A 21,359-nucleotide genomic window follows, 5' to 3' on the forward strand; every position below is an offset into this window, starting at 1 on the left:
TTTCTCATTATTTAAATTTGATCACACAAAAAAAATCGATCACATTATGGCCAAAATAAACATATTATATAATAATAAAAATAATTTAAAAACCAAAAAAAAAAACACACACACACACAATTGTGTTGATAATAATCATCACTATAGTGAAAACCAATCAATGGGGCCACCTTGACTTTTTTTTTCTTGACGTATTTTTATTATTATTATTATTATTATTGGCAATTTTCATTTCGTTTGTTTGTTTGTTTGTTTGTTTGTTTGTTGTTGATAAAATTTTTTTTTTTTTACAATAATCAAACACGAATACGTGCCAATAGGATTTTACTCCGATATATCCATCTGTTGCATTAAATCTAAATGGTGGAATATATACACAGACAAAAAATGAAAATGAAAATGTTTTGATTTTCAATATCACATCACATATGATTGATATATATAATTTCTATGAGATACATATTTATTGCCATCTATTAGCGACATTTCTAACTGTTTTTTGCTTTCATTCGACTAATATTGTCACTAGATGGCATACATACAATTACCATTTAAAAATTATAAATTTTTTTTTTGTTTTGTTTTAAATCAATTTGTAGTTTTTTTTCCTTCCTATTATCAAGATTATTATCTTATTATTAAAAATGAGAAAAAATAAAAAATTCAGAAAAGAAAATCAAGATGTATCACGTCATATCATATAACGATAATCATTGCTTTTGGCCATCATGAAAATTGATTTGAACAACAACAAAAAAAAAAAAAACAAAAACAAAAAGAAAAACAAAAAAATTTTCAAAAGGTGATCGCACACACACACTTACACACGTCAGATATCGAATTGCAAATTTTTATTTTCTCTGTTCAACAATTATATGGTACCGTTTCTGTGATCTGTTTCTTGTTTCATTCATTATTTGGGCCTTTTTATCATAATTTGTCGATTGGGATTGTTTTTTTTTCTTTTTTTTTCATAAAAAAATATCTGCAAAGTGCACACATATCATGAAATTACCTTGATAATATCTGTGCCTGTTTGTGTATTGGCGTGTGTGTGTGTGTGAAAATGGATCCCACCTATCCTTGAGGAACAAAATTATTGTTGTTGTCCTCAAAAATTTTGTTTTGTTGTTGTTGTTGTTATAATTCTTCATTTCTTTTCTCTTGATTTAATTATTCATCAATTTTTTTTTTTTTTTGGTTATCAATCATCACCATCAACATCATCAACACCTTCGAATTAGAGTTATCCACAAACATTTTTCATATCATCAATCATGCATTTCTTATCTTTATCTAAAATTGAAATATTCGTTTTATTTTTATCCATTGTTGTTGTTGTTGTTGTTATGCACATCATCATAAGTGGTCATCGTCATCATCATTGTTTTTATGTTAGTGGTCAGAAAGAAAAAATTAATTAATAATAAATCAATTTATGAAAGTCAAAATAAAATGAAATTCATCTTATTCTCTCAAAATAAGGTAAAATGAATGTAAAGCAAAGTATGTGTGTGTGTGTTTATGGTCGATAAAATTAAATGCCGGACAACCGGCTCAATCACATGCACATGGCAACATCATCAACACACACACACACAAACATACAATGAATCGATGATTCGTTTTGATTACAGATATCGGTATTGAATTGATGAATTGAAATTTTTCGTTGTTGCTGTTGTTATTGTTGTTGTTGTTGTTATTTTTCATGTTTTTTTTACTTCAATAATTCATAAATTAATTTTTTTTGTTCTTTATTTTTATATATGAGTGAAATGAAAGTTAATTAATCATAATTTAATTGATAGTTGTCAATATATATAGGTAATTTATAATGTTATATGGTGAACAAATTGTGTAAAAAAAAACAATTTTGTTGTCCATATTTTCAATGTGTGTGTGTGTGTGTGTGTGCATTTTCCATGTAATGTCTATTCGTTTCGTTTCGTGTATGTGTGTGTCTGATAAATTTAGCTTTTTTCAGTCTTTTTGATTTTTTTTTGTTTTGATTCACCATTTCACCAACATCAGATCCATTTCAAGTCATACTATCTATCGTTGATATTGCTATTGTGTGTGTGTGTGATTGAATGTTTTCAACAACAACAACAACAACAACAACAACAGCGACAACATTTGTATGGTTGCAAAACATAAATATCCGACGAAATATTATCATTTTTCCGACACGTGAATTATTATGATTTAGATTTTTCATGTAAAAACTAGTTCATACAAGCAGACCAAACAAATATATACACAAATAAATTCTGATATTATGATGATTGAAGAATTCTGAATATTTTTTTTTATTTGTTTTTTAAGCATGCGCAAAAATTTGTTCTTGATTTCGTAATTTTTGTTTTTGATTACATCATCCATTTCCGTAAATGTTTTCTAATCATACTGAATATAGACAATTAAATGTAAATCATCATCAATTTCATTTTCATCATCATCATCATCAGTATCATCATTAAATTATGCTGCAAAACAATTTATTCGTCCATCTAATTTAATTCATTATCATCATCATCATCATGATCATCATTATCATTATCGAATCAACGAATTTTCTTCCTAGTGTTTTTCCTTTTTGCTTCGAAATTATATAATAAAATTTGAATGAAAAATAGAAAAAAAAACTTTTTAATTGTCCCCATAAAATTATCATCATCATCATCATCATCGTCTTCTTATGGTTTTTATGTGCCCATTTGAATCCAAAATTAAAATCAAAATTTTCCCCTTGAAATTCTCTTCTCCACTATGATCTTTTGTTGTTGTTGTTGTTATTGTTGTTGATGTTATTTTTTTTAAAAAATCTCAAAACAAACACTGAACTTGGTCCGTGTGCGTGCGTGCGTGTGTTTTTCTACGTCGTTAATTAATCATATATATATAGTGATTGTTGAAAAAAAAAATCATTACCATCAGTAAATTGTATTCATTTTGTTGATCTTTTTTGTTCGTTATCTAAATTAGATGATGTTTGATTGTCATCAAACATTGAATGTCAGGTTAGTCAATGTTCAATGTTCAATAACAATATTCAATATATGCATCCATATTCTTTGCTGTCATTGTTTTCCATTATTATCTGATTCAATCATCGATTACGATCATGGCTGAAAATACGGATTTTCATTATCATTTTGTAAATTTTTTTTTCTATTGAAATAATTTTTTTCTTCACATAAATTAAATTTGTCAATATGAATCAATGTTCTCTCACTCAATGTTTTCCATGATTACTTTTGACATTTATTTGGGATTATTTTTTTTTTTTTCGTATTCAATGTTTGATGATGATGATGAATTTACCCGAAACAGAAATAATTTGATTGACAATAATCAAATTGATCGTAAAATGTAAAATGTTTACAATGTTTCAAACATACGTTCATTAATTTTTGATCTTCTTTTTTAATTCTGACAAATAAAAGCTTGGATTAACGTTAGTTGATTTGATTATGGATAGATCTTTTTTACTTGTCACTATGTTCATAATAATTATTACAGTATACCAAACATTTTGATTGGATTCTATTCAAGTCAATATATTTATTGATGATGTTACCGAACAAATTGAGACTGTGTGTGTGTGTGTGTCGAGACAATTTTCATCATTATTGTGGCTGAAAATTTTTGTTTTTTTTTTGTCCAGTAAAAAAATCCTCTTTCGTTAGACATATATTCATGATGATCTGAACACACACACACACACATACACATTTATATTTTTAGTCGCTGTCAGGTTATGTTATCATCATCCATTATCAACATTCTTGTAGATGTGCACATGAATCAATAGTTCAATGAACAATATTAATCGACTGATGAAAAATATTGTTTCAATGAAATTTTATTTCATTTTCATTCATCATCCATAAGCGAAACATTGTAATTTGTATGTAATTTTTTTCTTTCATCAAGATAAATTCAATTTTAACTATCAAGACCAGAAATTTTAAAGAGGTACAATCATCATCATCATAAACGAATACCATGACAACAACGATGAGTTTAGAAAATTATTATTATTATTATTATTGATTAATTAACCTACATTCATCATTTTTAATTTTATTTATATTTTTGTTGATTTCTATTAAGAGAAATGAATGAATGAAATTTTTTTTTTTCATAGTAAAAACATCCTGAATATATATTGACATATAAGCAGCAAAAAAATAATGATGACGATAATGAAAAGCCAATGATCCTAGAATGTTGATTTTGATCACCATGATGATGATGATGATGATCACCATCTTTTTTTTCCATAACGATAATTGATCAAGTTTTTTTTTCTTCATATTTTTTTCCGTTTGTTGTGAACCGGTGAAGTGAAAAAAAAAAATAAAAAATAAAAAAATACCAGTCATTTTTTTTTCTGCAAGGAATCTGACAATCTGTTTTTTTTTTATCTTGCACCCAGTATTAAAAAGTGTTGAAAGATTTATTCCTTACACACATACACACACACATATATACACATACACATACATACAGATGATGAGTTGTTTTTTTTCAATGTAACATTTTTTTTTTTTTGTTGTCTGCATGTGTTTTTCTCATTTGTCTTTTTCACCCATCATGTCTTTGAATTCTTTTATTTTTCACAGAATTCATTTCATATTTTTAAATGGTGTTTTCCGTACATATTTGTCTGTGTGTGTGTGTGACGTATGATTCTATTAATCAATCAAATATTCATTAACAACAACAGTGACAACAACAAGCAGACAGAGACAAACAGAAAAATTTATTTGAGGCACCAAACAATCAATGATGATGATGATGATGATAATGATTCTCTGTACAATGAACAAGAATCGACATTTTTTTATTATTAATCAATAATTATGAATGATGAACGTCATCATCATGTTGTTATCATTTTTCAAAACAAAACAAAAAAAATTAATTTTTCTTTTTCATTATCAATAGGTAAGTGATCGATTAGTTTTTAATGTTGTGATGGCCCATAGAATCGATCGGTTTTTTTGTTCACCTGTAGTTATGGTTAGCCATAATCATCGTCATCATGTTGCATGTGTGTGTGTGTGTGTGTGTTTTTCATTTTCATTTTTTTTTCTTGTTTGCCCGATGACGCCCATTCAATGGTGCTGACATTTGCTTTCATTGTGTTTTTTTTCCGTTGAAGAAAAACAAAAAAAATATTCTTCATCATTCAATATACAATATTCAAGGCACGTTTTTTTTCTACTCTCGTACAAGTTTGAAACTAATTTTAGCCGGCTATGTCAATTATGATGAATGAATGATTCGTTTATTCTTTTTCTTGGATTGTTTATATCGTTGCCATCATCATCATCATCATCATAGTGAACATTGAATATTCATTCACTGATTTTTTTTTCAACGTGCCTATTTTTAATTTATTATTCATTGAATCATCATCATCATCATAATGTCATCATATTTTTTTTCATTCATTCATTCATTCATTTGATATAATTTATTCATTTTACTAAATTCTAGCATTATCTACACACACATATACAACTTCCGATACCGTATAATCATCATCATCATCATCATCACAAGAGTGACTGAATAAATTTCCAATATAAATATTTATCCAGACAGAAGAAAAAGGGTGAAAAAAAAATTTCAGATTTAAATGGTGTATAATATACAAATCAAATTGATTTGGATTTGGAAACATTTTCAACATTATGTTTACCATTCGTATCAAAGTTAAAAATTTTAATTCAATATTATTACTTTGTTTGATCATGTGAGTTTTATTTGATTCAAAAATTTTAAATAAATTTCAACTCTTTTTTTTTGTTTGAATTCAATTCACACCCACACAACAACAACAACAACAACAACGACAACAACAACACAGTTCAATATCATTGAATTTACCCAATTGTTTATGTCAGAATATGATCTGTCAACGAATACCAAATTTAAATAGACAACAATTGAAAATTTGTCAAAAAAGTCCAGAAATATTGTCCGTAATTAGGAAAGGTATACAAATTGCTCTTTCAGAATGTCAACAATTATTTAGTAATCGAATACAATTACAACATTCATCATGGAATTGTTCATCGTGGATACAGAATTCATTGAATCGTTTATATGTTAATATAACCGATATCGATGTCAAAGGTATGTAAACCTGACAAAAATAATTACTTTATTTATTTATAATGAAATTATATCAACAAAAAAAAAATAAAAATTACAAAAGGTACAAAAGAAGCATCATTTGCACATGCATTATTTGCCGCTGCTGTTGTCTATACGCTAAGCGAAGCATGTACCCGTAGTAATTTTCCATATTGTTCATGTAGATCATCAACAAAAAAAGATTATAACCACCAAATTGATATGTTTGATATTATGGATTATTCTTCATCATCGTTATCATCATTTTTTACAACTACAACATCATCATCATCATCATCAATTAATGAAGATAATTCAATACAATCATCGGATAATTTAATTTTATTAAATCAAGAATGGAAATGGAATGGTTGTTCACATAATATACAATTTGGTATGGAAACAGCAAGAATTTTTCTCGATTCATCTGAACATCAATCAATTACACCATATTCATTGATAAATTTACATAATAACAATGTAGGTCGTAAGGTAAGATTGTATCGATTGAAAAAAATTGTAAATTTCCATATTTTTATTATTATTTGTTTATTATTTAAGATAATTCGTGATGGTCTAATATTTCGTTGCCAATGTCATGGTATTAGTGGTTCATGTACATTACGTACATGTTGGCATACTATACGTGGATTTCGTCAAGCAACACAATTATTATATAATCGTTATATAAAAGCAAAAATGGTCTCATATTCGTGGCTAAATAAATCATTTAAACAAAGATATGAAAAACAAATACGAAAAAAATCATCAACAATAAAATCGAATCAATTAAAACAGCTACAAAAAGCATTCCATAATATAACATTATTTGAATTGAATCAACCAAATATGAATCGTTTGAATAATAATAATAATAATGATATTAAGAATAGTAAAGCAAGTAAACGTGATCTAATCTATATTAAACCATCAATTAATCATTGTCAAATAATGAAACGATCATTATTGATGAATAATAATCGAATATTGACCAAAGAAAAACGACTTACGAATCGTCCAATAATATGTATGGCTGAAAATGTTACCACCACCACCACCACCACCACTGATGATGATGATAATGATAATGATCTCAATATAGATGGAAAAAATTATAATCATCAACAATGGCCACCAATTGAATCGTGTGATAAAATTTGTTGTAATTTTGGTTATAGGAAAAAAACACGATTGAAAATATATAAATGTGAATGTGTATTTCAATTCTGTTGTTCAATAGTATGTAAATCATCATGTTCAACATATACCACCGAATATGAATGTAATGATCATGATAATAATACTGAAAATATTGATACATTGATATATGATTGATAATCATTTAGGATTTTTTTTTTTTTTTTTTTGATAAATCAATTCTCAATTTTTCATTGTTATTGCTATTGTTGTTGTTGTTGTTTTTGTTTATTTTAAAAATAAAAAAAAACCCTGTAAATAAAACTTTTCATTCAATTTTTATACAAATTATTATTTGTTTTTATTCAATGGTTTGTAATTTGAAAAAAAAATTCAAAATTATGGCAAGAAATTCATATTCATTAAATAGATTGATTGATTGATGACAATGATTGATAAATATAAAAATCCATATTATTGAGAAAAAAAAATAATCAAAATCATCATCGATATTCCATAAGCAAAAGAAAATTTCGTGTTGAATTCACCATTCTGTTTGGTGATTGATTGATCAATTTGGAAATAGAAAAAAAAAATCCGAAAAATGATTTTTGATGTCACAAAAAAAGAGCATAATTATTGATGTAATGAGATTATATATGACCAATAATCGGTATTTTAAAGCTGTCGAGAAAATGACGACGTAGGTGATGATGACGATGATGATGATGATGATGATGAAACAGATGGAGAATCTAATGAGCTCTGCTCATTTTTTCCATCAAATTTTCCTTTATAAAGATTATTATTAAGAGCATAAAATGATGGTGCTGTTGCACAATTCACCTGTGTCATAAGAATAGAAAACAAAAAATTATTACATCGTTTCATTCTGATTATCAATCCAAAATAAGATTTGATTTCTTTTTGTCAAATTTCAACATTACCTCATACCACCATTGACATGCAAATTTTTCCTGATTCCAAATTGTACCATTTGGACAAATAAATGAATCCTGTACACCACCCATTTGACACATGTGTACAACTTGACAAGCAGTTTCTGTAAATTTTTAAATATGTAACTTTAAATTGAATATATACATGAAATGTTTCAAAAACTATACCTGTATCGGCATAATAACCATTCAATGGTTGTCGTGCACATGAAAATGATGTTTTTGGAATTTCCGTCAATGTTGGATAATCTCGACCAGCAACACCTGGAATACCATCTCTATCTAAATCTGGTGGTAGTTCTTGTAGACTTATTTTGGCCGGTTTAAAATGTGATTCATTTTTCGATGTTGATGATAATGAAGAAGAATCAATTTGATTGGGATCTAATCATGAGAAAAAATTGTTAGTTAATGATAATTTTCCCAATAAACTTACGTGATTGTCTATCAGTGTAATCTGCGCTGATACTACGGATATTGATCGAATTCGTTTGTGGTGATGATGTCTGTCGAGCGACAACTGGTTCAGGTGATCGAACATTATTAAGGCTACCATATTGTTGTGGAGTTGAAACATTGGCTGTTTGATATTTATGCAAATCTTCAGTGTAAGGTGTATAAGACATTGTAGCCGGATCACGAATTGCTGCCTCTCTAGCGGCATTAATCAATCGACTTTGTTCGTTACGTGCACGAAGAATTTGTTGTTCTTGTGCTTCACGTGCTAATCGTTCTTCTTCTGCTTGTAGCAATTCCTCTTCACGCAGTCTTCGTAAACGATTCTGTTCGGCTGCTTGTTGTTGTGCTAACGCTTGTTGACTGGCCTGAAATCGTAACAAACGTTCTTGTTCGGCCAATGCCTCCTTTTCGGCTCGAATACGAGCTGCGTCAACAAGGCCTGCATTATCAACTTGAGATCGCGAAACAGTTGATTGTCTATTATTGCTCAGTAAAGCTTCATCGATTGCTAAACTTGGTTCCGGCTGATAGGATAGATTATTTGAAGTTATATTCGAAGTTCCAAGTAATTGTGCATTCTGGTATCGCAAAGCAGCCAATTCCTGTGCATTTTGAATTCTTTGCAATCTTGAAGAACGTTCAGCCTCAGCCATCCGAATCGCTGCTTCATGTTGAGCACGCAATTGTCGTTGTCGTTCATGTTCCGATTCTTGTTCTTTCAATTTTTGATAACGTTCTTGTTCTTCACGAATTCTTTTCAATCGTTCATGCTCAGCAGCAGCTCGTGCTGCCATCTCTTGTTCTTCACGAAGTTTTAGCAATCTTTGATGTTCAAGAGCTTCTTGTTCGGCCTTTAATCGGCGAATTTTTTCTTGTTCAGCAGCGATTCTTGCCACAGCTTCCTGTTCTGCTTTTAATCTTCGAATTCGTTCCTGTTCTGCTGCTGCACGAGCAGCCGTTTCCTGTTCGGCTTTTAGTCGTCGAATTCGTTCTTGCTCTGCAGCTGCTCGAGCTGCTGCTTCTTGTTCTGCTCGAATTCTTTGAATTCTTTCCTGTTCAGCACGAAGTCGAGCGATTCTTTCCTGTTCTGCAGCAGCTCTAGCAGCAGCTTCTTGTTGTTCGCGAAGTTTCCGTAATTGTTCTTGCTCTGCTGCTGCTCGAGCAGCAGCTTCCTGTTCAGCTTTTAATCGTCGGATCTGTTCTTGTTCAGCAGCTGCACGAGCTGCTGCTTCTTGTTCTGCTTTCAATCTTCGAATACGTTCCGTTTCAGCAGCTGCACGAGCTACTGCTTCTTGTTCTGCTTTCAATCTTCGAATTCGTTCCGTTTCAGCTGCTGCTCGGGCTGCAGCTTCTTGTTCAGCTTTCATTCTTCGAATGCGTTCTTGTTCGACAGCGGCTCGAGCAGCTGCTTCCTGTTGAGCCTTCATAGTCGCAGCTTCTTCGGCTAATTTTTGTTGACGCAATCGTTCTTGTTGTGCTTGTAATTCTGTTTGTCTTTGTTGTAAGAAAAGCCTTACTTTGCGATTATGTTCTTCTATCAATTTAATATCTTCATCGGTCAAACTTTCTTTGTTGGTTATTGGTGGATTAAACAATGATGAAAGTGAATTATTGGAAACTCCGTTAACCGATCTTCCAGTTGGAGCACTATTTAAATTTGTTGCAATGATATTTGGCTGTTGTAATGAATTCGATGATTGATGACCTGATGCAATCGACGATTGTGATGGGGTTTGAGTTTGTTGAGATGAGGCGAATACTTGTGGCAAATTAGCTGCATACGGTGGCTGTGGTTGATTAACTGTAAGTGAAAATTCATTATTTGAAAATTCTATTATACAATTCCATAAACTCACTTATTTGATGATGCGATTGTTGTTGTGGTCGTGTTGGAATCGGTTGTTGCTGTGGCTGCAATTGTGCTGATTGTGATTGTAATTGATTCTGAGTTCGTTGTAAAAACGAATTCAACAAGCTCGATGGTATACCTCTATTATCTTGTGGACCAGCAATTAGAACGGAATTCAAAGTGGACAATCGTAATGCCGATTGACTTGAATTCTGACCATTTGGCGGTACAATAATCTGTATGGGCGTATATTGATTCTGTGTTGGTTGTGGTAATTGATTTATATTTGGTGGTAATTGTTGTTGTGGTAATAAATTTGGTGATGGCTGTAGATTGGAAATGTTCACCGAAAATGGAGCAGGCACACGCACCTGAATGATTGAATGAATGAAGAAAATTAAATGAAAAGAAACAACAAAAAAAAATAATTATTATTAACAAAAAAAAACTCATCATATCAGATTTTCATGATACTAATTTTAAACTAATATTTAGTTCGATAATGAACTAAATGGTGGCCATCATCATCATCTAAAGATATGTATTCCCAAATGGAAATCGGTGTTGTCGAAAGTGAAAAACGGAGAAAAAATTTATTTTTGATTTTATCACCTGGTGATGTTAACCTCATTTAATTTAAATCAAAATCAAAATCAAAAAAAAAATTGAACTTGTCATGATTATTCGACCGATAGTCGACAAAAAAAAAAATTTTTCATGGGAATCGTTAACAACAACCACATTATACATATCATCAAATTTTCAACTATATACATCTAACAGATTGAGATTGATGATAATATGTCATCATCATCATCATCATTTTTTTCCAAATAATGTCCATAAACAAAAACAAAATGAATTCCAAATAGAACAACGACATTTTAAATCATCAAATGAATGATGATCAATGTTTGTGAGCGTGGGAGCGAGCAATAAAAATTTCAATGTGTGAATGTGAGTGTGTGTGTGTCACGAGCTTCACAGGTCGATGTGTGTTTTCCATTCTGTATCCGATTGTCATCGCCATCGTTGATGAATGTTAAACAATTGATCAAAATAATACTAACCACATATTGTCGTTGATTCTGTGCTGATACTCGTAATGGTTGTGTACGGCTATATCGATTCTCTGAATGTTGCTGTTGCTGTTGTTGTTGTTGTTGTTGTTGTTGCATACGAAGCTGTTTACGAATTTCCGAATCATATTGTTCCGGTATTTGATTACCGGTAGTAATTGGTAATTGTGATACAGTTGTTGTTGTTGTTGTTGTTAGTGGTGGCAATACTGTAGCCGAAATATTTGGCTGTAATAATCGACTAATTGATCGCATATAAGTAATATTTGGCAACAAAGAACTATTGGTTATTATTGATTGATGATGATTATTATTATTATTAATGCTAATATTTTGATTTGCAGCTGAATAGGCATTTTGATTCGATCGTGGTATTGATCCAATACGTATACGATTACTTTGATGATGTTGTTGTTGTTGTTGTTGTGGTTGATATTGATGATGATGATGATGATGATTATGATTATGAGTATGGCTATGATTATTATTTAAATTATCATCAACATATTGAACAGAACTTTGTTGTAATGATGTTGGTGTTGTTCGTCGTATTTCCGGTACCTGTGGTGCATTTATAATTGGTTCAATAGATGTACGCGATATTATTGGTGATTGTGGCAATGATGATGAATCAGAAACGACGTTCAAAAATGATGGTGATGATCGTGATGATAATGATGATGATGATGATGATGAGCTTGGCCTAGTATTAGCCGCTTGATTCTGTAATTGTAGCAATTTATTCTGTTCCTGTTGTTTTTGTAATTGTGATGGTGAAACATATTTATATTGTGATGGATCAAATAGATCTGACTTTGGTGCACGATTTTCATCTTGCACTTCAAAAATATGTATAAATTGACCACGTACAAAAATTTGTGTGACCGTTAAACAATACAAAACAATCATCAATGTAGACAACAATGATGAATGTTGTACTGCAAAGATTTTTGATGATGATGATGATGTACAAAACCTTTTCATTTTTTTTTGCTTTCTTACTTCCAGTTTTTCTCTTTCACTTTATAAAATTATCTAAATTGAGGGGTTGAAAAATTAAATTCAAAATCAAAAAAACCAATCATTACGTATCGATCACAGAATCAATTTTTACATTGAAAACAAATAAAAATATCACTAGGTCATCATCATTACACACACTACAAACGCACACACACACACACACACACAAGCCGATTCAATTTTGATCATCAATTTGATTCTGATTATTGAATTGATTTTTCAATTAACCAAACAGACAAAAATTGAATTTAGAAAAACAAAAACAAAAACAACAACAACAACAACAACAAAAAATTATTACGATCCAATTGAATGGACAACAAAAATATAAATGAATCAAATTTTGTCCATTGAAAGGTTAGTTATATCAAAATTGTTCATTCATCATGTTAGTGTGTGTGTGTGTGCGATTCACGAAGACAAGAAGAAAAAATTTAATACATATAATGAAAATAAATTAGAGGGATACTATTGCTCTCTACAAATGTGTGTGTGTGTGTGTGTGTCAGTATATAATACATTCAGACACCTAAGAAGATGTAAACGACAGGTGTGTGTGTGTTCATCTTAAATGTCCAAAATATGTGAAAAAAAAAGAAAAAGATGATAAAATGAAAATTTTGGATTGTTGGAACAGACCATTTTTTTCAGTTTAGTTTAAGGAATTGGACGAAACAAAAAAAAATGTCTGAGAAAGAGACATTTTGTAAAGAGAAAAAAAAGAGAGAAAGTGAAGAGAAATACGATTATGGAATGGAATGTAGTTTTTTGGGAGTATTCAATTTACACACACACACAGACACACTGACACACACACACACACACACATGATGGAAGCATTTTTTTTCATTTTAATTTTAATTTTCAACTTTGGCCTAATGATAAAAATTGAATGTTCTATACAGAATGTTGATGTGAATCTCATCAACATCGACAACAACAACAACAACATTATCATCATCATCATTGCTTCGAACAGCAACAAAGCTCGTGTTGAAAGACAAAGAAAAAAAAACGGGATTTTCTTTCATCCAATTTTAAATCCGTAATGGAAAGCTACGTAATTTGAGCTATAGCTAACTACAAATTGTAAAATCAAGTGTTTGCTGGTGGTGGTGGTGGTGGTGGCGTCGGCGGTGGTTGTCATCGTTTTCATCACTCTATTGGAACACACACACACACACACAAACATGCATGCATGCAAACACGCAACATACATCTACAAAGAACAATAGAAGCGTTCCAGTTTTTCATTTTCTTTTACTTATTGACCGCTATATTGAATCGAACAGGATTCAACTGTTGAATGATATGAACGAAATTTATTTTTTTTTTGTTTTAACTAAACGACCAGGATGACTTGAAAAAATTTTTGTCTTGTTTTATTTTTTCTGCTTCATTTTTTTGTTGTTGTTGTTGTTGTTCAGCTATTTGATCATTGAAGCTGTCCGAGAAATCGAAATTTATTTTTTTTTTTTGCAGAAAAAAAATCTAAATGAATAAAAAGAAAGAAAAAAAACGAAGCAATTAGAACTCGTGCAATAGAAACGTTGGAAAAACAAAAACAAAAAAAAAACGTAAAAAAAACCTGTCTAATGTTATGCTGATGATGATAATTTGGCCACGAAAGCAAAGAATGAAACACGATGATGATGATGATTATGATGACAACGAAAATGTTCAAAATGATGTTCCAGAAACAACAACAACAGCACATAAACTCATAGTAATCATCATCAAACAAAAATGAAACGGAAAAAAAGATAACAAAACAGATACAGGATGTAAATGAAAATCACTATATGATGATGATGATGATGAACATTGTCAATTGTATGAATTGATAACTAAGAAAAAAAAACATTCAATGTAGATCATCATTATGAATAAAATGGATAAAATCAAATTAAAAAAAAAACAAAAAACAAATCAAATCGAAATTTGATTGATTGATATTATAAATGAATTGTGTGTGTGTGAGAGACAAACAGATCACTGATACAAACAGACACTGGTGTGTTTGTCGTGGTCATACAGACAGACAGATGGATTGATGGATGAATACAGACATAATGGCAATTTTCATTTCATTTCATTTTTTTTAAATTGATCCAATTGGAATAGTTGCACATCGATTAGATTTTTTTTCCGTCATCTTTATTTTTTCGTTTTCGTTTTCATTGTTGATAATATTCATCATTTCATCATCATCATCATTTTCATTTATTTTATTCATACATATATTTCTCAGTTTTGAATCATCATCAATAATAATGATATATATATACTGATACTGAGATAGGAGTGTAGTATTCCACGATATAATAATTTTTGCCGTATGGTAATATTATGGTTGATATTATAGACAAATAATAAACAAAACAAAACAAAACAAAAAAAAATATTATTCATTCATTCAAAACCAACCTGTGTATGGATTAAAAAAAAAATATCCAGATATCCGAATTATTGATTGATTGATGTTGATGAATGATTTTCGTTTTTTTTCCGATGTTTATTCGGTTTGGTTTCATTTCGATTTATTTATTTATTGTCGTTTTCCGGCAATTGATCCATATGATTTCATTGATTCATAAATGAAACAATAGTGCAACAAAACAACAACAACAAATATTTCAATCAATGTCGATGGTTATTTAGTTAAATCAATAATACAATCTGCGTTTCTGATGCATCGTTCATGTGTTATATATATCATTTTATAAACATATAAACAAAAGCAAACACGTTCACATTCAAATATGATGTGACCAAATTTAAAAAAAGAAAAAAATTCAATTTTTTTTTCTTTCTTCTTGCTGTTCCGCTTGTAGAACCGATCTGTTTTTTTTTTGTTTTGTTTCATGGATCCAACAATAATCAAACAGAAATGATCTATTAGTGATCTTGTAGTCAATTATTATTACGACAACATTTTCTATTTCATCGACTTATAGACTCACTAATTATATTATATATTATGTATATACCTCTATTTTTTTCAACTCTAAAGTACGTGACGATTACAATTATAGCTTTCAATTGGATTTTTTTCATTTTTTTTTTTTTTGATCTCGATGAACAATTAATCTTATATATATGCTATGAACATCTTTATACAGGCATTTTTTTTAGTCCGTTATATAAATTGTAATTATATTAATTATATAATAATAATATTGATCACATTGATTGATAGAAAATTGATCCGGATTGATGATCATGATAATGATGAAAACATGATGATAATGATCATGTAAAAACAACAACAACAACAACATAGGAACAAAATTACAATTGTTGGTGTTTTTGTTTTTCTTGTTGAAAAATCCCCTGAAACAAAACAAAAGCTAATTTTTAAAAAGCAAAAAAGGCTACAATTTTTTGTTGTTGTTGTTGTTAATCACCACCGGAAACTAATTATACGAGCTTATCATGTTTGTTTGTTTATCATTCCAATTTCATTTACAAATCGATGAAAAATGATTTGTCAATTGATTTGATTTTCATTCCACACACACACACATACCTGATATTCAAACAAAACAAAACAAAACAAAAAAAGTTTCACAACACGAAAATCGAAACAACTTAATCATCTTTTTTTTCTCCATGTTCTTCTTATGAAAAAAAAAATATTTTTCAACAAATTGATTGAGCAAAAAATGAAACAACAACAACAACAAGCTTATTATTACGATGAATTTTATTCATTCAACAAACGAAAAAGAAATTTCATAATTATCATCATCATCCACATCGTCAAAAATAACGACAACAAATTGAATATATATATATATATAAATAGAATTGGTGATTGTTTCAATTTTTTTTTTGGCTGTCTTTTGTTTCATTCATTCATTCATTCATTCATGTAAATATCCTTGAAATATATCAATCACAAACGTAGGAATCACAAAACTAAAGTCAATGTTGGAACATGAAGAAAAAAAAATTGAATTCATTCATTTGAGATGATATATTTTTTTCATCATCATTTTTTCGTCTCTAATATGGCCATCATCATCATCCCAGTGAAATGAAATTACAGTTAGTTCTCGGCTGGTGATTTATACCAAATCAATCCATTGTGTATGGCAAAAAAAAAAATAAAAAAATATCGTCAATCATTGACAAACTGTATTTGGATTCATTCATTCAATTTGTTTCTAAAAGAATCTATGGAAAAAATCTTTTCTTTTTATTAGACATTTAGTCAGACTTGGAACAAAATAATTTTTAATAATTATAACATAGCTAACAAGCTTTCAATATATATATATTCAATAATTCAATTACAAACATAACTGAATGATTGTTGTTAAAATAACAACCTCAACACTCCCCCGTTTTAACAAAATCATACAATGATAAATTTTCGACAAAAGATATATGATTCTTCCGACTTAGTAGTTTTGTTAAAACGTCCACCAATTGTTCTTCAGAAGACATCCACTGTATAGACAATCGTCCACGTTGAATTAAATCAAGTACCATTAAAAACTTAATATTGATAATATGTCGCAAATTCAGAGAAACATTCTCATCCAGTTGTTGTTTCATCACAGCCTGATTATTACGATTAATAACTAGTTTATCGATTCGAATCTCCAAATTTTCGAATAGGTTTACGATGAAACGAACATCTTTTAAACAAACAGACACAGAAATGAATCTGGTTTTTGCTGTGTTGTCGATGACACATTCATGCAAATTAGTCTTCCGAATGATCGGGTCACCATATAAAACTATATGACCAGTTGATGTTGTTGTTGTTGTTCGACTATTTTCTTTTCCATCAACCAAAACAACATCAGGATTTGCTAAACATTTCGGATTATCTCCACCAAGAATAATCTCAGACAAATATAACCAGGACAAATCTTTCACTCTTCCAGAAATAAACGAAGCCAACAGTGCATCGTCGACATATAAACGAGAACATTCCTTATCCATAGCTTCACACCATTTCTCTGATTCATTACAATTAACGACCTTTTCATACGTAGAAGGTTCATAGCGTGCCACACACACATCAACAGTTGAACGTCCAGGAGATTGACTTAATGACTGAAGACGTTCTTCACTTTGTTGTTTTTTAGCACCAATTGGTTGGCCAGGATCACAATGATTAGAAACAGGTTGATCTGGAACATGAAAATCACGGGAATCAACAAAAGAAATAACAGTGTTTGGTTCACTTCCACTACTGTTGACAGTTGTTTTGTTGACATTGGAACCAATGGACTGAACAAAACATTTTGGCTTCTCATCAGTATCCAAACGCAACTTCACAATATTTTTCGAAGAAGAAACATCAATTCTAATTCGTAATTCAATAAGGTTCAGATATTCTGTGCTCCAATCACCAATAAGAATCGGATCTTCTTTGTGATAAATCGTGATACCATCATTGTTTGTCACACTTCTAACATTCTCCCGTCTACAAATTTTACCAATCGCGATAAGATTGAATGGTTGGCCAGCTACGTAATATACATCTCTTATTACCATTGGAACCCAACTTTTTCCATTAAACAATTGACATTTCATATCACCTTGTTCAGGACCATTGACCACACCACTCATCGTTATAATTTGATGACTTGTATTACGAATATTAGATAACAACGATCTATCGTTCACAATATGATTGGACGCACCACAATCAGCTAAAAACTTCACCGAAGACACAGAGACCAAAGACAACGAAGATGACACATTCGAAGATAACTGATTCATATGACAATCAATATCAGAAATCTTAACAACAGCACTCAAACTTGCAAGTTTATTTTCATTGCTCGGTTTGGCTTCATTGTTCTGTTGACCACTTTTAGAATCGTTCATTTTCTTTCGGCAAAATTTTTCAATATGACCTTTAACACCACAATAATTACAATTACCATCAAATTTCTTCTTGTTCAACAATACAGAAGAATTATTCGATTTAATTGTTGCGGCCAATGACGTATTTTGGGCAGAAAATTTCAAAATTTTCTCTCTCTCGAATCTCAATAATTCGGATTCAAACTGTTTATCACTCATATAATCAGTTTCAGATCTTCCGCCATTATAGATGTCAACCATTTTGCACATCTCATCATATTCAGCGGGTAAAATAGCTCGAACTTTTGAATTAATAAAATAACTTGGCAGCTTAATATTTTTATCAGCAAAAGCTGCAAATAATTGCCGTAACTTCGCAAATAAACCTTGAATCGAGCCTTCAAACTTGATTGTATCAAAATCACGTAATAACTCCCAAGCAGACTTAGCACCTGGACCACGATATTTTCTGTCCAATTCACTAATCATTTCTTTAGGATTATTACATTCCATAATACTTTCTAAATCTTCATTAGAAATCGACAATCGTATGATATTTTTAACCTTTGCGATACGACCTTTCTCTTCTTTTGTTATAGCTACATCGCCATTATTACGTATGTACTTGAAATCTTTAACAAAATCATCGAGATCTAGCGCTTCCAGAGCATCCAATAGAGTAACATACCATTGTCTATACGTTACTTCGCCCAGTTTAAGGGTCTTAACAACATTAAATTCTTTATTGGACATTGTCGTAAAAATAAATATCGATACGGTAAAAAGATGATGATAACACAAGAGTAAAAAAATAACAAGAATGACTAAGCACAAAGAAAAAAAAAACGAAACGTTAATTCGTAAGCAATACTAGGCCCATAACCTATTAGACATTTAGTCAGACTTGGAACAAAATAATTTTTAATAATAATAACATAGCTAACAAGCTTTCAATATATATATATTCAATAATTCAATTACAAACATAACTGAATGATTGTTGTTAAAATAACAACCTCAACACTTTTATTTTTTTCAAATTATAATTTTAGCAATTTGAACAAGTTTTTTTTGTTGCTATTTTCTCATAATTTGATTTTCATTGTCGATTTTGATGATGATGATGATGACAATGATCGGCTTTAAATACGATTAGATCGATTTCGACAAAGTCCAAGGTCATTATTTTAACAACAACAACAACAACAAAAAAACAATGATTATTCACACACAGACACACATATATAAACACGCACGAGAGCTAAAAATTCATATAACAATGATCCAATGATCATTGTTCTGATTTTTTTTTATTTTCAATCTCGTTACATTTTTTTTTTGCTAACATAAACATTGTCGTGTGGTGTGTGTGTGTGTGTGTGGTCACATTGACCATCAATAATAATAATTCATTGATGACGATGATTCAAGGAATGTATTATCATTATCATGTGCGTGTGTGTGTGTGTGTGTGTGTAAGTATGAATAACTTTGCAAAAAAAAAAGAAATGAATACAAGAGAACAAAATTAATCAATACCCGAGACACATTTTGATCAAAAAAAAAAAAAAAAAAAATTTTCATTTCACATTCATTTATCATTCTTTTATTTCACGCCAATTGATATTGAACGATGATTATTGTCTGCAATATATGGCTTCATTTGAATGCATGTTGTTCGTCCAAAACAATAGATTCAATCACAATGGTCATCTTATATATATATTTATTATTTTGGATTGCTGAATGAAAAAAAAAATTCGAATTGAAAACATCAAATTCCAAATTTGACAATTATGATTATGATCATGATCAATGTATGATTGATTTTTGTGATCGTATCAACAATCAATGATGATGATGATGATAATAATGATGTGATTGGAACGACAATGCCACTTTTTATCGATCTGAAAATTAAATATCCAACTTCATACTTCAGGTTTCTCTATTTTTTTTTTTTTTTTTTGATTCTAATTTAATCAATGATAATTATATTGAAACAAAACAAAAATTTGAAATTACGAAACTCCAAATCTTATCACAGGCTATTTATCTGTTTTGTTTCATCAAATGAATCACTGAATAGATTAATTTCTCGATTATATTAGTTGTGTGAGAAGAAAAAAATGAATTTTCCAATTGCCATTTAAAATGTCGAAATTTTTTTTTGCTCATTTTGTTTTTTTTGCATGTATCCACTTATAAAATCGAATGAATTTAGAATATCGAAAAATACAAATGCAAATTGATTTTGTCGCGTACCAATCATCGTCATAATTAAAATAAAATAAAAAAATAAACAATGGCAATGCGATGCAATGAATCAAAAAAAAATCTTTGAATCAGTAAAAATTTTCATTGAAATTTTGTTTATTTCATTCATTCCAATCATTCGTTGACAAATTGATTTTGTCGCATATAAATTTCCATTATATTGATACTAAAAATATCCATGACCATGAATCAAAGACAATGAAAAAGAAAAAGAACACACCAGACCAAAAATTACCAATGACAATATAACAGTAAAAAATTCAATTCAATTTTTCAAATTCAAATATCCTGTCCTATTCATTTAATGAAGAAGAACGAAACAAACAAAAGAAAATTTTTTTTTTTGTTCCCACTTGCCAAATGACCACCAATTTTAATGATAGTTTGTCAACAATATATATATATAATTAGATGATAAATCAATTGATAGGAAATTGAAATTTTTACAAACAAATTGAAAAAAACAATATGAATTGATTATCAAGTGTTTATCAAATTTTTTTTCCATTGCCTTGTTTTTATTTTGTTGTTGTTGTTGGTGGTGGTGGTGGTGGAAAATGCATATGTATATTTATCATTTAATCGTAATAAAAA

At 29.7% G+C, this 21,359-nt stretch overlaps 3 protein-coding genes across 6 annotated transcripts; 1 reads left to right on the forward strand and 2 right to left on the reverse strand.

Moving 5' to 3' along the window:
- The first annotated feature begins 5,617 nt into the window (after positions 1-5,617).
- Positions 5,618-7,488, forward strand: LOC124499096 (protein Wnt-7b). Its single transcript, XM_047062956.2, has 4 exons — positions 5,618-5,770; positions 5,885-6,153; positions 6,236-6,645; positions 6,715-7,488. The coding sequence occupies exons 1-4, from the start codon at positions 5,709-5,711 to the stop codon at positions 7,486-7,488; spliced, it is 1,515 nt and encodes a 504-aa protein (XP_046918912.2). The 5' UTR covers positions 5,618-5,708.
- Positions 7,489-7,626: 138 nt separating this feature from the next.
- LOC124499557 (uncharacterized) lies at positions 7,627-14,653 on the reverse strand. 4 transcript variants are annotated; one of them, XM_075731400.1, is made up of 8 exons: positions 14,248-14,653; positions 13,877-14,150; positions 11,628-12,475; positions 10,565-10,928; positions 8,686-10,509; positions 8,418-8,633; positions 8,238-8,353; positions 7,627-8,136 (listed from the first exon to the last, which is right to left on the reverse strand). In XM_075731400.1, the coding sequence occupies exons 2-8, from the start codon at positions 13,911-13,913 to the stop codon at positions 7,969-7,971; spliced, it is 3,573 nt and encodes a 1,190-aa protein (XP_075587515.1). In that variant the 5' UTR covers positions 13,914-14,150; positions 14,248-14,653; the 3' UTR covers positions 7,627-7,968. The 4 variants fall into 4 exon arrangements, with proteins under 4 accessions (XP_075587515.1, XP_075587513.1, XP_075587514.1 ...); XM_075731398.1 differs by having other exon boundaries at positions 11,628-12,671; positions 13,924-14,150; positions 14,248-14,622; XM_075731399.1 differs by lacking the exon at positions 14,248-14,653 and having other exon boundaries at positions 11,628-12,671; positions 13,877-14,099.
- Positions 14,654-16,881: 2,228 nt separating this feature from the next.
- On the reverse strand, positions 16,882-19,505 carry LOC142597534 (uncharacterized). The gene has a single exon (XM_075731130.1). It carries the CDS (start codon positions 19,239-19,241, stop codon positions 16,995-16,997), a length of 2,247 nt encoding a protein of 748 aa, XP_075587245.1. The 5' UTR covers positions 19,242-19,505; the 3' UTR covers positions 16,882-16,994.
- Positions 19,506-21,359: the final 1,854 nt, after the last annotated feature.

This window comes from Dermatophagoides farinae, chromosome 5, assembly GCF_024713945.1.
Source record: "Dermatophagoides farinae isolate YC_2012a chromosome 5, ASM2471394v1, whole genome shotgun sequence".
NCBI lineage: Eukaryota > Metazoa > Arthropoda > Arachnida > Sarcoptiformes > Pyroglyphidae > Dermatophagoides > Dermatophagoides farinae.